The sequence below is a fragment of the Durio zibethinus genome, chromosome 26 (assembly GCF_047325235.1).
Source record: "Durio zibethinus cultivar Kanyao isolate XHJ-2024 chromosome 26, ASM4732523v1, whole genome shotgun sequence".
Lineage (NCBI taxonomy): Eukaryota > Viridiplantae > Streptophyta > Magnoliopsida > Malvales > Malvaceae > Durio > Durio zibethinus.
In genome coordinates, this window is record NC_143187.1 from 6,335,302 (window position 1) to 6,350,165 (window position 14,864).

At 28.4% G+C, this 14,864-nt stretch overlaps 3 protein-coding genes across 3 annotated transcripts; 1 reads left to right on the forward strand and 2 right to left on the reverse strand.

Annotated features, from left to right (window-relative positions):
• Positions 1–5,547: 5,547 nt before the first annotated feature.
• Positions 5,548–6,182, forward strand: LOC111274742 (late embryogenis abundant protein 41-like). Its single transcript, XM_022859630.2, has 2 exons — positions 5,548–5,652; positions 5,798–6,182. Exons 1-2 carry the CDS (start codon positions 5,615–5,617, stop codon positions 6,018–6,020), a joined length of 261 nt encoding a protein of 86 aa, XP_022715365.2. The 5' UTR covers positions 5,548–5,614; the 3' UTR covers positions 6,021–6,182.
• Positions 6,183–6,550: 368 nt separating this feature from the next.
• On the reverse strand, positions 6,551–10,041 carry LOC111274740 (uncharacterized). Its single transcript, XM_022859628.2, has 5 exons — positions 9,369–10,041; positions 7,818–7,970; positions 7,568–7,709; positions 7,118–7,359; positions 6,551–6,965 (listed from the first exon to the last, which is right to left on the reverse strand). The coding sequence occupies exons 1-5, from the start codon at positions 9,843–9,845 to the stop codon at positions 6,759–6,761; spliced, it is 1,221 nt and encodes a 406-aa protein (XP_022715363.2). The 5' UTR covers positions 9,846–10,041; the 3' UTR covers positions 6,551–6,758.
• A 917-nt stretch (positions 10,042–10,958) lies between these two features.
• Positions 10,959–12,057, reverse strand: LOC111274741 (protein LURP-one-related 11-like). Its single transcript, XM_022859629.2, has 3 exons — positions 11,796–12,057; positions 11,458–11,697; positions 10,959–11,202 (listed from the first exon to the last, which is right to left on the reverse strand). Exons 1-3 carry the CDS (start codon positions 12,033–12,035, stop codon positions 11,068–11,070), a joined length of 615 nt encoding a protein of 204 aa, XP_022715364.2. The 5' UTR covers positions 12,036–12,057; the 3' UTR covers positions 10,959–11,067.
• Between the last annotated feature and the right edge of the window lie 2,807 nt (positions 12,058–14,864).

Consider the following 14,864-nt stretch of genomic DNA (forward strand, 5'->3'; position numbering starts at 1 on the left):
TCTTTACAAAATTTTTTATTGTGATTGAATAATTATAAAATTATAATAAAAAATTTTATCATCCAGCACTCTTGTATAAATTTGCTAAACTTAACAAAAACATGTTCCTTGTTGTTTTGGTTGTGTGAGATAACGTATATATCAAGTATCCTCAATAGTCAGTTATATATGCTTCTTTTGCTATATTTTATTGCATGGCATGTTTTGTCAAAGTAAAAAAATAATAATTAATGCCTAAACACGTAGTTAGCATGCTAATTGCTTGTGTTTTTTGTTATAATTAATTAAGTTCCTCTAGTTAATTATGTATATACAAAAGGAAATATTCGTCATATTTGATATGATTATCCCATAATGTGAAACGAATATAATAAGATAATCACAGTAACTGAAAACTAGGGGGTTCATATTTTAGTCCCATGATTTTTTTAATTTCATAGATAATATTTAAAACTAAAATAAGATATTCTTCAAAGGAGAAAATTGAAATAAGATAATAAAAGTTTAATGGGAAAATTATGTCCATAATACCTTTTTTATTTATATTTGTCTAAAATGTTTGTACGCATTTCAAGTTTGGAAAACAACAGAAAAACAAAGTATATGTAGTGAATTGTGATTTATGATCATTGCCAACCAAAAGAAAGGGTTTTGTGGGCGTGGACCCCTGCCAGCTCTCTTTTGTCGCCACCGTCCATGATAGATGGCATATATGAATCAAGTTAATAATGCACATATATGAATGTGTTAGATTGTTTAAGAATTGGGTTATTTGAACAAGATTTGAAAAAAAATTAAAATTTATTAAATGAATTTTAATATAATTTTTAGATTTATTTAAATTTTGAAGTAAATTTTGAATAAAAAATTAAAATTTGAGTTCGACCTAAGTTAATTCAGAATAAAATATATATAATTAAAATATTACAATTATGTAAATATATATGTGAATTTTTAATTAATATTTTATTTTTTAAAAATAATTTTTTATTTTTTTATTATATAAATTGGGCTTGATAGATGAATTTGAAATTTAGGTTTTTCACTTGAGCCAAATTTGAAAAAAATTTCAAGTCTAAAATATCGAATTAGGTCGACTTAAGCAAATATATCAATTATTAATATCAAATATTAATCCGATCTAACTTGACTTAATCCAGCTCATAAATACTTTTAAAATGCACACATAATAGATCTATCCATGATTGATTCTAAACAAGATTTTAAAAAAATTTTAAATTTGTCCACTCCAAAATATAAATTTTATTTTGCTATCCAGATCCAATTTATTTTTAAAGAACTTTATTTAGAATCGTTCAAATTTTAACATTTTCAAATAAAAAATAAAAAAAAATTTTATAATAAATATTAACTACGATAAAATAAATAATCAATAAAATAAATTTTTAAAAAATATTTTGTTAATTTAATTTGGTGTTTGAATGTAATTAATATATATAAGTATAAGGTATTAGTGTATATAGATATATTATTTTATTATCTATTTATTTTTATGTAATATAAATATAAATAAATTTTATATAATAATTATTTGAATCGAGTCGAGCCAAGGCCTTAAACTTAATGTCCAAAGCCCAATTCATTTTTCAAACAAGCTAAAAATCTAAATCGAATCTCATTTAATGGGCTTAAAATTTATCTCTAAATACTACTAATTTTTGGATAAACTTTAAAGATCTTACAATAACTCAATCCTTGAAATTATCTAATCTACTTTGAAATAAACAAATATATATATATATATATATATATATTTGAGAAAGATCCATTCATATATAATAATGCAATTTTATGGTATTGTATTAATGTACACAAATCATATAGGAAAGGAAATTGGCCCAACTTTCTTCATCAAATATTGATAACTATTGTAAATTATGGTTATTGTTATTAGACATCTCCAATTACTTATCTTAATATTAATTATATCTTTCTAAATTCCTTATCTTTTTAATTTGTATAAGTTGTTTTCCTTTTCATTTTTTGTATTTAAATGTGTTAAATATTTAATTTAAAATCATTTGAAAAAAAAAAAAGAAATAATATCTTTGACGAGCTAAAACCTTCGTATTAAAGGTCTTCAATTCAAATATTGAGACAAAAAATATAAAGTTTATGAAATATATAAAAGGAGTCATGTCTCGTTCTATAGTTCAATATCACACGTAAAAAAAAAAAAAATGAAGGTCGAAGGAATAATAAAGGGGTATTAGTTAAAAAATAATAAATTAAATAAATTAATATAAAATTAAGCTAAATACATTCATGACATGAGACTCGAACTTAAGAATGTGATATTTTCAAAACAATTTTTTTTTGCCATCAAGACAAGGTCTTATTAAAGAAATTAGGCTAATCTATTTCATCTATACTAACCATATATAAGTCAGGCAAGCTAGTTAATTATTAATTAAGCATAATTAATCTTACTTATTTCTTTTTTTTTTGGCTAAACAGCTTAATTAATGTAATTATATGCAATGTAAATAAATCAATATTTTGGGAAAATATCTTATGTTTTAAATATCAATAAATATCAATATTTTCTCATGCTTTGTACTCTGATTTTCATCAAGATAATTGAATGAGCTCTCTTTGTTTTTTTTTTTTCTAAAAAAAATCAATAAATTCCTTTTCATCTTTGAATGAGCTTTCGATCCCAACTTTTGTTAAATTTTCTTCCAAGTAACATCAGTATTGGTCCTGGGCAGAAACCAAAGAATCATTGGTGAAAATGGGACAAAATACTTTTATTGATATTTGATTCTAAATGGCAATTTTCAGTGCATAATCGCTGGCTGGACAATAAACAACGGTTGTGCTTTGCTTACTTTTCGAAATGTCAACGGGTAGAATATAAAATGGATAGAGTATTTTTGTCTTTATTTTTAAATTTTTATATTATATTTATTTTTATATTTATATTTAATAAATATTTTAAATTTATTTTCATTCTTGCAAATAATTATAGACAATTTTTATATTCGTAACTTTAAAAAAAATAAAAATTATTTTTTTTTACTTTTTAAAAACTTTTTTATCTTATATATTTATGTAATATTTTAATAAATATATTAATATATAATTTAAATAGAAATATATTAATTATAATTAATTTAAAATAATAATTTATATTATTTATTAACAAATATATTTATTATATATATATTTATATATATGTAAAGCATGAATATGGATACAAGGCAAGTGCATGTTGTATTCTCTATCCTCGATCTAATGTTGAAAAAAATTTTAAAATTATATTTATCTTTGCAATGTAATATTAATTTCTTTTCGATTAATAATTTTAATTTTCATTGAAAATACGTAAAATTGATATTTTTAACTAATCTTAAATTTTTTTAAAATAAAATTTTAAATTTAAAAATTAAAAACTTTACAAATAATAAAATTTAAATCTCATTCTTCCTATAATTATATTTTAAGAATAATGGTTAAGTTAAAACATGATTTGCCTACTCATATCTTTGATTATCGATATTAGAGGTAGAAATGATACATTAGTACTCGTAAGTTGTTTGGATTCGATTTAAATAAAACTCGAATTTGGTTCGATTATTATCGAGTCGAGCTCGAGCTTAAACAGTTCGACTCATCGATCGAGTCAAGTTCGAATATTCTAATAATTTACGAGCCTAATCGAACTTTTATAGTTAAAATTTTTTTATTTTAATTAATAAAATATCTCAAATTCGAGCACAAATAATCAAGTTCTTGTCGAGTATAAGAATCGAACTTATTTTTACATATTTTCGAGCTTAATCGAGCGAGTTCAAGTAGTTCGAATTCGATCACAAATCGAACGTAAATTAAAAAAATGAAACTTAATTGAATTCGAATCGAGTATTGAGCTGTGGGTTGAGAGTCGAGCTCGAATTCAAACTTTTTAATATATCAATTTGATTCAATTAAACCTCTAATCAGTATAATCTATTATCAAAATTGGTAATCTTGGATTCAGATTTATGAATGTTGAGTAGATTTTTTTTTTGTTTTTTTAATTTATTGCGAGATTCTTTACTTCAACTCCGAGATATATCTTAAAATTCAACCAATCCAATCTACAGTTAAACGAGAAAAACAAATACCATAATAATAACTCCTACGAGCTAATTGAGGTTTATAAGTCAAAATTAAAAATTTTCTTCTCACATTAAACATCAATATTCATGGAGGGTTTAAGACAAAATTTTTCAGATGTTCTTATTCCTTACAAAATTATATACATGTGGTAGCTAGTTGGAGAAAAAGACGAAGCATAGATGGAAAATAAGAGATGCCTGTTTTCCAGTTTCATATATTTTATATGTTGGGTTTTGCTGTTATGGGCAAATGGTATCAATGACTTTTGCAATTTGCACTAGGAATAATTAATATATTCTTTTCTTGTGTTATATGATTAATGTATTCTAAGTAAAGCATGAGTCTAATTAGCTTTCTGAATAATTTTAAATACTTACATTTTTCCATGAATAAGATTTTATTCTTGAAAATCTATATATTCTCATTCACCTTCATATATATATATATGTTTAATAATTGATTTCAATAAATTTAAAAAATAAAATTAAATCATTTTATTTATTTTTATTTATTTCTTTTATCTCTTAAATTTATTAAAATTAAGAATTAAAAAACTATATAAAACTTTAAAAAAGTTACTTTATATAAATTGATACTTTCTAATATTATATATATTTATTTATATCAAAGGTAAAATTTTATGATCACAAAACCATGCCTTTACTTAACACATAATTATTTTGCTGATGCAATGCATGTGATGTAAATTAAGGGATGAATCATATTTAGATACAGGAAATGAAATTAAGTGAATGTCAATCTTCCAAGTTCCAATCCAAACAATTGTTCTCCAATTACTTTATTTTTTTGTTCTTTTTTCGTCCCCCTCCAATTTGTATGTATTAAAAAAGAAATGTGAAGAATATTAAACAGAATGATTGAGGAGACCAAAGGAGCAGGAATTTTCACTAGTATTTTAAGTCAATCAGTCACCCTCTGAAGGCAAGTTTTTATAGCTTTTTGTTTTTCCCACAAAATTCCATTTCACATTTGTCAATTAGGTAAACAAAGATGCTTTATTTCTCAATTCAAAAATATCATTGATAAAATTAAAATTGATGATTTTTTAAAATTTTTTTATCTTTTTATATATTAAAATTTAAATTCGAAACTTTTAATTTTAAAACGAATCACTTATTGGTAGCTCTTTTTTTTTTTTTTTAATTTTCACTTATAAATATTATCATTAAGTTATTAATCAGTGAAAAAATGAAAAAAAAAAAAAAAACTTGAAAATCTAGATTCCTACTTGATTATAAACTAATTGTTTTCCCAACCTTATCTGGATTCTCCATATTATCTTTCTGTGCAAAAAAGGAGTCACTACTATTCTCGAATTCTATTTTACAACAACAACAACAACCAAGGCCTAGGTTAGCAGCGCTTATAAATAATGTGTTTTTCTGCCTTCGAACTCTAAAAAAAGAAACCTAGTTTTTCCATTTTCCTCTGTATCTCAAATTCCATTCATTATTCTAAACAAAAAAAAATGGCTCGGGTTCCCATGAAGAGCTTTCAGCTACTCGGGTTACCTTTAGTTTATTATATTTAGTTCCTTTTTGTGTTTCTCTCTTACCATTTGTCCTAGGTTTATATGTTTGAAGTTTAGTTTTTTTTTTTATTTGGTTTTTGATATGATGAACGATCATGGATTATTTTTGTGATTTTGTAGACGATCATACGCAGTAGCAGCGGAGAAGATGAAAGTGCCAACCGTGGCATCGGTTATGAGGAAGAGAACAGATTTGAAGGCAGAATTAGTTTCAGCAGAAGAGCAGAAGGAGACGTTCTGGATGAGAGATCCGAAGACCGGCAACTGGATTCCAGAGAATCATTTTGGCGACATTGATGTTGCTGAGCTGAGGGAGAAACTTCTTTCCAAGAAAAATAAATAAGAAGTAGAGAAACATAAACCAAGTCAACGACTTTACTCGAATAGGAATTGACCTGCAAAGACTTATTATAAGCCGAAGCTTTGGCTGATAATAATGTTAATTAGAGCTCTTGCTGATTTCTGTTACCATCGACTGAATAAATTTACTTGCGTTCCCCTTGTCCATGGTTATAGTTTTGCAATGCAATTAAGCATCTTGTTTGCTATGGTAGATTTGCATAAGACAGTTTCCTTTCATTCCAATTTGATTGATATTTTTACAAATTGGTTAAAAACAAGACAAAAACATTAATCTAATGGAATATAAAGTTTTCCAATCACAGTTTATGCACAAACCAAACCATGTTATGGATACCTAAGTAAATATGTCAAATTTTAAACATAAGAGCATTACAAAAAAAAAAAAAAAAACTGACACCATTTAAATTTTTTAAAAAAATTTTACATAAATTTGACAAAAACTAAAAAAAATGTATTTGATTCGACATGAATCTCTACCTAAAAGAATATACTACAATGAGGTGTGACAAGTTTCATAACAAATTCAAATTTTATTAATGCTTCACGACATTTTGGTAAAAACACAATCCACTAACATATGACCAGAAATGAATTTTAAAGCAGTGAATACAAAATTATCACTTAAAAGATATAAAGCGGTCTATAAATAAATCCTAAAAAGTACGTTGTGACAAGCTTCATCTGCGAAATTCTTGAACAAAATTACATTCAAGCGCCACTATAGATATAGCTGAATAAGCTCATCACTAACCACGGAAGGAGTAAGAACACCCAAATCTGTAAAGAGTAGAGTAAGATATTGAGGTGGAGTGTAATCTCGCGCAGATGTTTCAACCTCGACCTTAGATGGGATGGGTACCCCAAAATCAATGGGGCGTAGGGCAGGAGCCATATCCTTTTGGTCCAATGGATACAGGCGGGCAAACTACAAGGAAAATTATCATAAGTGAGTATGCTAGTCACTAATCCATACCCTCAACTTCTATTCTGTACCCTTTCTTTCTTAGGTACGTTGTATACAAGATAATTTCCTTGTTCACATACTTCGAAAGAGAGAAAGAAACGAAGTTTAATCACCTTGTAGCTTTCAGCAGTCACATAAACAGGTTTGTTCATGCTATGCGCCACCAATGCAATCTGGTATGTCCCCATCATATTTATGATACCCCCACTTTCAACCACTCCATCAGCCCCAACAATTACCATGTCCACCTCATCCATAGAATATGCAACAGCAGAGTCTATTAGAAGCTTTACAGGAACATCAAGCTTGGCCAGCTCATTAGATAAACGTAATCCTGTCCTGTCCGGCCTTCCTTCTGTACTAAAAGCAAGGGAAAAGGTAAGATGGGCTCTGTCATAAACACATCATCTGGTACGAATTACTAAAATGCAGTCACTTGTCAGAATAGAACATATGCAAAAAAACAGAAAATGACTAGACTCCTTTTCTGATGACATGACAACTGATTTAGTGCTGTTAAGAAATAGTTGCATGCAGATGTCCATGTAATTAAAAAGCAGAACCTGTGCAGAAAACTCGAAAGAGTTTCTTATTTTGTGCTGCTGTCTTCAATACTTCTAGAACAACTCTGGAGAAACCATGTACCAAAATGGTACATCCATCAAATATAAAATCTTGACTAAGCATTGCAATAATCCTGCGTGCCTGCATTGTTTGGCTAATGTCTTTAAAATGGGGATGCGCGAAGCATACTTAAAATGAAATGATACAGTAGTGAAGCAGTTACTTAAAAAGCCACAATTATCAAAATACCTTACAGGATATTTCCCCAAACTTCTCTGCACGTTCAATCAGGCGAGACCTAGCTGAATTAAAGTCCTCATACTCTAAAGCTGACGTTCTTGTTACATATCGCATGAAGAGATCACAACCTGCTGTTAAAGAGATAGAAGTTGTGTCCCAGGACTGGAAAAAAAAATATGGTTAAGTGTGAGGCAAACCAGAAAGAGAGGTAATGTTCTCTAAGCAGCAAAAGAAATGAACAAAAGTTGGCGAACAGCAATTCATTTTTCTTGATGGATTTGTCATTTTTGTCACATCGAAACCAGCCATAAAACAGCATTAACTGGGACAATTTCTGCATGCTATCCAAAATGCAATTCTAATTTCCACATCTCCATAAACAGAATTCCTCATCCAAAGTATTCTGAGAAAAAATATGTTAAATTTCTAGCAAGTATACACGGAATGAATTCATTCAATATAAAAGAGCTTATGCCATTAAAGCACTTTCCTTTTATTACTATCACATTCACATTCACATTCAAATTCTACAAAAGGGTTTTGAATTTTGTGTTGTAAGATAGAACGTGTATCTGTCATAAATTCGAGGGTATACCATATACCATAAGGATATCTCATAAATCTACATAGCATTGACACCACTTAAGGACAAATCATCTTCATAGATTTATCATGCCACCCCAATCCTTTCCTCCAACACCATGTTATCATCATACTAAACACATAATAAGCCATCCTTTAAACTTCTAATTAACAATATAATTTCTCTTAAACAAGCAAATATTAAAGATCTGGAAATAGAGTAAACAAATCGCTAACCTATTACCTTGTTACATGAACATTCTTCTAGACAAAAAGCCTCAGATATATCAAACCACACCAAAGTACTGACGCTAATTGCAATGGCTTAAAATTAAAGAGACCTAAGAATGCCAACAGCTTTATACCGCAGATACCTAAGCAACTTATAATATACTTCTGTAACCAGGGTGCCAGTACCATTCATAGCGTCCATGGGAAACTCAAGAACAAACTAGAAAAAAAAAAGAAAAAAAGATGCAGTATTATTAGGCATTCACAATCATACAGGTATTAGCATTAGCACTTAATAGCATTGCTGCAACGAAATTAGAAAACTAGAAAAGAGCATCTTCCGCCTTTAAAATTTAGATACCGATAACGAGGGCATGTTGTTCGCTGGCTTTCATATACAATAACACAGAAAGCCTCATTGGAACTCTCGCATCTTTAGCTCCGAAATATTCATGTGCCAATGGATAATGTTCACACTGCACCTCCAAAGGGAACATAATAACACATATAACCATCAAAAGAACCTAATGTACCCATTGAAAATGAACTGAAAAATGTCACTAAAAGATTAATAAAATTATGATAAAGGCAATAAATTTAAGTTATTCAAACGAGCAAAGCTGAACTAAATTTTAGTATTTCACTTAGTTCACAGTATAATTTATACCATAATCGAAAGAATACAACTTCACGAACTTCAAAAATAAAGCTTTTTTTTAATTTTAAAATAATAACCAAAAGACTCACTTTAAGAGAATCAGAAGCCTTTTTAAGCTCAATTTCCAGCTCCATCATGGTGGTAGCTTCGCTAGCTCTAATAACCGCCGCGAGGGCGCGAATAGCCGCCACGGCCTCCGCCAAATCCGGTTGCTTCCTCCAGTTATTGAACTCATTAATAACACTAAACACCTTCCCTCCTCGTACCCCTCCTCCTCCTCCCCCAGTCAGGGCGGCTTTTCTTTCACTTCCCGACGAGTCATCGTCGTCGGGGAGGCGGCCGACGGCGGCCTGGGCCTGGGCCAGCCAATCGCTAGTTACAACGGCATGATGAGCGGCACGGGTCTGGTAATAGGCAGAAATGTTGGATTTAGGGTTTTGAAGAGAATCGGCCATGGAAGGAGGCGAAGATGAGAGAAATAGTGATTCGGGATTTGGCGGAACGCTGTCGTTTTGTTGTTGCTGCTGCTGCCTGTCAAGAATGAAAGAAGGCGATCTCCACCACATTTAACAAATTTTGGGGTGTTTTGGTACGTACCTGTATTTTTTTTATTTTTGGATTAGGAGCATCACTTTCTCGGGAAAATTTAAAGGCAAAGAGGGAGAGGAAGAGAAAAAACAAAAAAAAGTTCCGGCTGGGAAAGGTAATCAGAGGGAGATCCTGATAATGTGCGTTTTAGGGAAAGGTAATCAGGGGATTATCAGCGTTATTAGTGCCAGAGCAATCAATTAAAACGATATCGTACAATTGAAATTGCTGCATACGGCTTTTTGTATAGTACTTTTTTTTAAAAGATTGTATATACTTTTTAAATAAACATGAAATATATAAGAATTAATTAGGTCAAAATAAAAAAGGAAGTCAAATGATAATTGGTTTATCGCCCAATTATGAAATGCATATATGAAAGTACATCTTTATTTTGAAGAGCTAGATTCAAAAATCAATCTCATTTTTAATAATAAATTTTTATGTAAATTAAAAATATATATTTTATGTTATTGGATTATGACGTATCGAATATATATATATATATGTGTGATTAGAGTGCATGTGTAAAAAATATATATATTTTAGGAAAATAAAAAGATATAAATATCATAAATTTTATATTTTTATATTTTTATTTTCATGTAAATTTATCAATTGAATTGTGTCAAGGTGATATCAAACTCACATAAATATTTAATTTATACAATAGTTAAGTTTTGGATCTCTTATAATTTTATATTTAAATTAGATTGTTTTATTTATTACCAATTGATTTTAAATTAAATGTTTTAATTTGATATTAAAATCTAGGTTTATTTAATTTTCTTGTTCATTTTACTTTTTGAATTTATTACTTGATACATATTATGTTTATTATTAAAATAGTAGTCTTACATATGAAAACTCAAAAGGCATATTTAAAAATATTATCTTACATCTATTAAATTTTAAATTTTTTTATAATTTTATATTCAAGTTTAAGTTTTTTTTATATCTCACACCTGTTATATTTTGAATTTTTTATAATTTTATATTCTGAGTTTCTTAATCTATATGAGGTAGTTTAGATTGAATGCTTTAACATTTTGAAAGGATAATTAGGAGATTATTGTTAATTACTACTAAAAGACAGTGGAAATGCTTATCAGGACTTTATACATAATATATCAACAGTAATTCGTATACGACTATGGGTCGCAGATTTGCTTTACAGTATTTCTTTCGGCTTCATCAATTTCAAATCCTACAGTTGATGATACTATGCACTACAACAAGGCCCATGATGAAAGAATGGTCAATATGGGGCTCCACCGCCATTGTCAAAACATCTTCTCCCAAGCTAATTCCACATTTTGATTGCTTTCTCTTCACCTGTTCATGCAACACACGAAAATTTCTAATGAGTACTTCAAACAAAAAGCCTAATTTAATGATTACAAATAATCCTGGGTGTTGTAATTTTTTAATAGAAATTTTATTCTAAAATTGATAATAGTTACGTGATTTATTGATAAAATACTGATTTTTATAAATTTTAATGATAAGAATTCAAATTTTAATAGCTTGTAATAAAAAAAAATCTATTTTAGAACTAGATATTGAACATTATTGAAGTACCAAATTTACCTCTGCAATAAGCCCGCCGAGCTTGTCTACAATCTTGAATGTTGACTGGCCTGGGCAGGTTTCAATCTGATAATATTGGCATGGTTGATCTTTATTCAACCGAATACGAACTTCGCATAGCAAGTCTCCTCCTAAAATCCTGAAACTTTTTCTCACTTGAAAAGCTGGGATTTCATCTTCATCGTCAACTGTTCCATTGAATGATCTATATCCTTCCCAGAACCTAAGCAGCTTAAATTTCTGCCAAAAAAAAAAATCACTTGAATTTCCATATTATATAGTTTGCAGCTTAGCCAAGTACAACTTTCCAAAATGATGATCAGAAAATTGCTTCTTACCTTTCTTCTTATGGTGAATAACACTTTCCCGGTGAAATCCATTAGGTAAACTTCATGGCTGCACTTGCAATTGTAGTTATCAACACGATAAACAATCTGGCCGCTTGAATCAAATACAGTGCAGCCTTTGCCGCTGAGTATGAGAGATTTCATCCAAATTGTGAAAGTTTCTTGCTTGGATGTGGTGAAGGGAATAGAGACAAGAGAAGCTTGTGGGACTTGGGGATGTATCTTTGCCATCTAAAAGAAAGTTTGGATTTCTGGGTCCAAAACCTCTGGAGGCTTTTATTTATATAAAATTTTGAGTTTCAATTCTGTGGGGTACGAAAGAAAACTAAAATATTAACATATTTGGTAAAATACTATCTTTTAATCGGAATTCAATACCAGATAATATTAATAGACTAGTACGTGCTTGATAACCGCTTGGGATTACTTAGATAATTTTAAAAAATGCTAGTATTATTTCTTAATATTTGAAAATTATACTTTAAAATAGAAAATGGAAAGTAGACTTTGAGTTCTAAACCAAACTTTGGTGTTATATATAAATTTTTTAATTAATTAACATCCAATGAATGTAATGTATTAATTTCAGAGATTAAGCGATTAGCTCAAGGATATGGATTATAATTTGGGTTTCGTCTCCTGGCTTGTTCTTTAAGCATTAGGAGATAACTTTAAAAAATGTGATGATTAGGGGTATAATAATGCTGAATGTTTATTTATATGTTTATCATCAACATTTGTAATTTATATTTGAAACCTTATCATTTCAGTGACTCCATTAGCTCGATCGGATGTCATAGTGTAGGGTTTCACTGTTTCAACTTGAAGATTAAGTCATGGCTACCTTAAGATCCCTCTAATCTGGTCTAAATCATCAAACCAGATATGCGTAACACCTCACTCAGCATTTAGAAAAAAAAAAAACAATGTCATGCTAATGTGGCTTTCATAATCATCAATTTAACCTGACACTACAAAAACAGGTTAATCTTTGTCTGAATTTCTGTGTGCTTTAACTGAACCATGGCTTTTTCACTATCTCCCTATACTTGATTAATTAAAGCCTATAATTGGTTCACAAGCTTGAACCATAACTTTGTGGTTGTTGCTTCCTCAACCTTCATTAAGCATGAGTTCACAATTTGAAGATAATACACGTCTAAAACTTTACCTTCTATGTCCGGCGAATTTAGCTGGCTTTAGGTTTAACAGGTTTCAATACTTAAATAGAAATCGATACAAAATCATGTTTGCCAATCAGGCAATCACAGACCTCATGTTTTAATGTACTTTTTTCTCTCAAACTAATAGTCATATTTAAATATACTTTCATGTTACTAAGAAGGTTTTGTTTCAATGACAAGGAAAATATTCCAAAAATGTTTAAATTTCATATTCAATTTCATCATAAGAAATTTTGTCAAATTATAACTTTCATGTTGCTAAGAAGGTTTTGTTTCAATGACAAGGAAAATATTCCAAAAATGTTTAAATTTCATATTCAATTTCATCATAAGAAATTTTGTCAAATTATATGTTAGATTTGGTTTGTTTATTAATTTTTCTTTGATATGTTAAAAATTTTGTTATAATTTTTATATAAAAAACACTTGCGTACAGGTTTTTTTAATTTCCAAACTAGAGGCTTGCCGCTTTGGAAAAAATCCCGGCGGGCTCGACTAAAGTGTTGGTTTCGTTCGTGGCAAATGACTATTGCTTGCAATTAGTTTGTGGATGAATCCCAGGCCTTTATTCCTTAGGATAAGAATGGGCCTCTCAGAGTAAGGAAGTTGGTGGTTTGATCAAACAAATTAAATAATAATACTTAATTTGTGCCAGTTGGGTCTTGCAAGTCTCAACCTTGTCTGGGTTTGATTAAATTTTAGTAATCTAAAATATAATATAAAAATAATATAATTTATAAATTTAATAATAATTATAAATAAATTTAATAAAATTAAAAAAATATATTTTATATTTTTATATCGATATATAAATTATGATATATAATTTTTATATAAAATATTATATAAATATATAATTTTTAATATTTTAATTATATAACATATAAATTATCAAATTAACTGAAAAAGCATGAAGATTTTCAGTTGCTTTGATTCAGGAAATTTCCAAGGCCTTTTCTAGGAAGGTTTCCAATTTCTGACGCATATCTCTAATGCTTAACTACTCACGTTTCTATAATTTAACGTCTAGATTTGTGCATCCCACAAACGATAATATTGTAGTATTTAATTAGGTGGTCCAATACCATAATCCTAATTTTCCATTAAAATAGGAAAGAAAAAGGCTTTTGCGGTTTCGCCTATAAAATACTGAATTTTTATGTTTTCCATTCCATAAATCTCTTCCCTCACTTGTCAGTTAATTGTATTCATTAACTTCATCTCTCTTTTATATATATATTATTTATTTTTGTCAATGTGCTATTAATGCAATGATATTAAAAAATCAATTTTAAAATTTAAAATTTAACAGTAAAAAAATATAAAAAATTATATTTTCAATTATTTATTTATTTAAGAGGTAAACAAATACTATGGCTTTCTTTTTGTAAAGTAAGATACAAATCTTACCAAGAAATTTAGGTTAATATTATTACAAAATCTGTCATTATCTATTGGGCAACATTCCATAAAAATAACACAAATACTGTTTAAATTAAATATTAGAAAATTCAAGTTAATATTTGTGGACTACCCTTTCATCTTTCAGTTAATTTTTTTAATTAAATAAAAAATAATTGTCCACAAAAAATAATTAAAAATGTGAGAAAATCTGTCTTAAAATATTTTCAAGAGAAAATTAAATCTACGCAAAACTAATAAATATTTCTTATCATATCATATTATTAAAAAAATAAAAATAATTACTAAAATTTTCGCTTTCCTGAACCAAAACTAGATGGAATTAGCTTCGAAGTTAAACATTGGAGTGTATCATTGCGGAAAAAACCGCAGACGCGGTTTCGTCTTTGAGGGTGAGAAACAGTTGTCCTTAGCAAAAGTCAAAATCTACAACGTAAGTACAAAATCTTTGTCT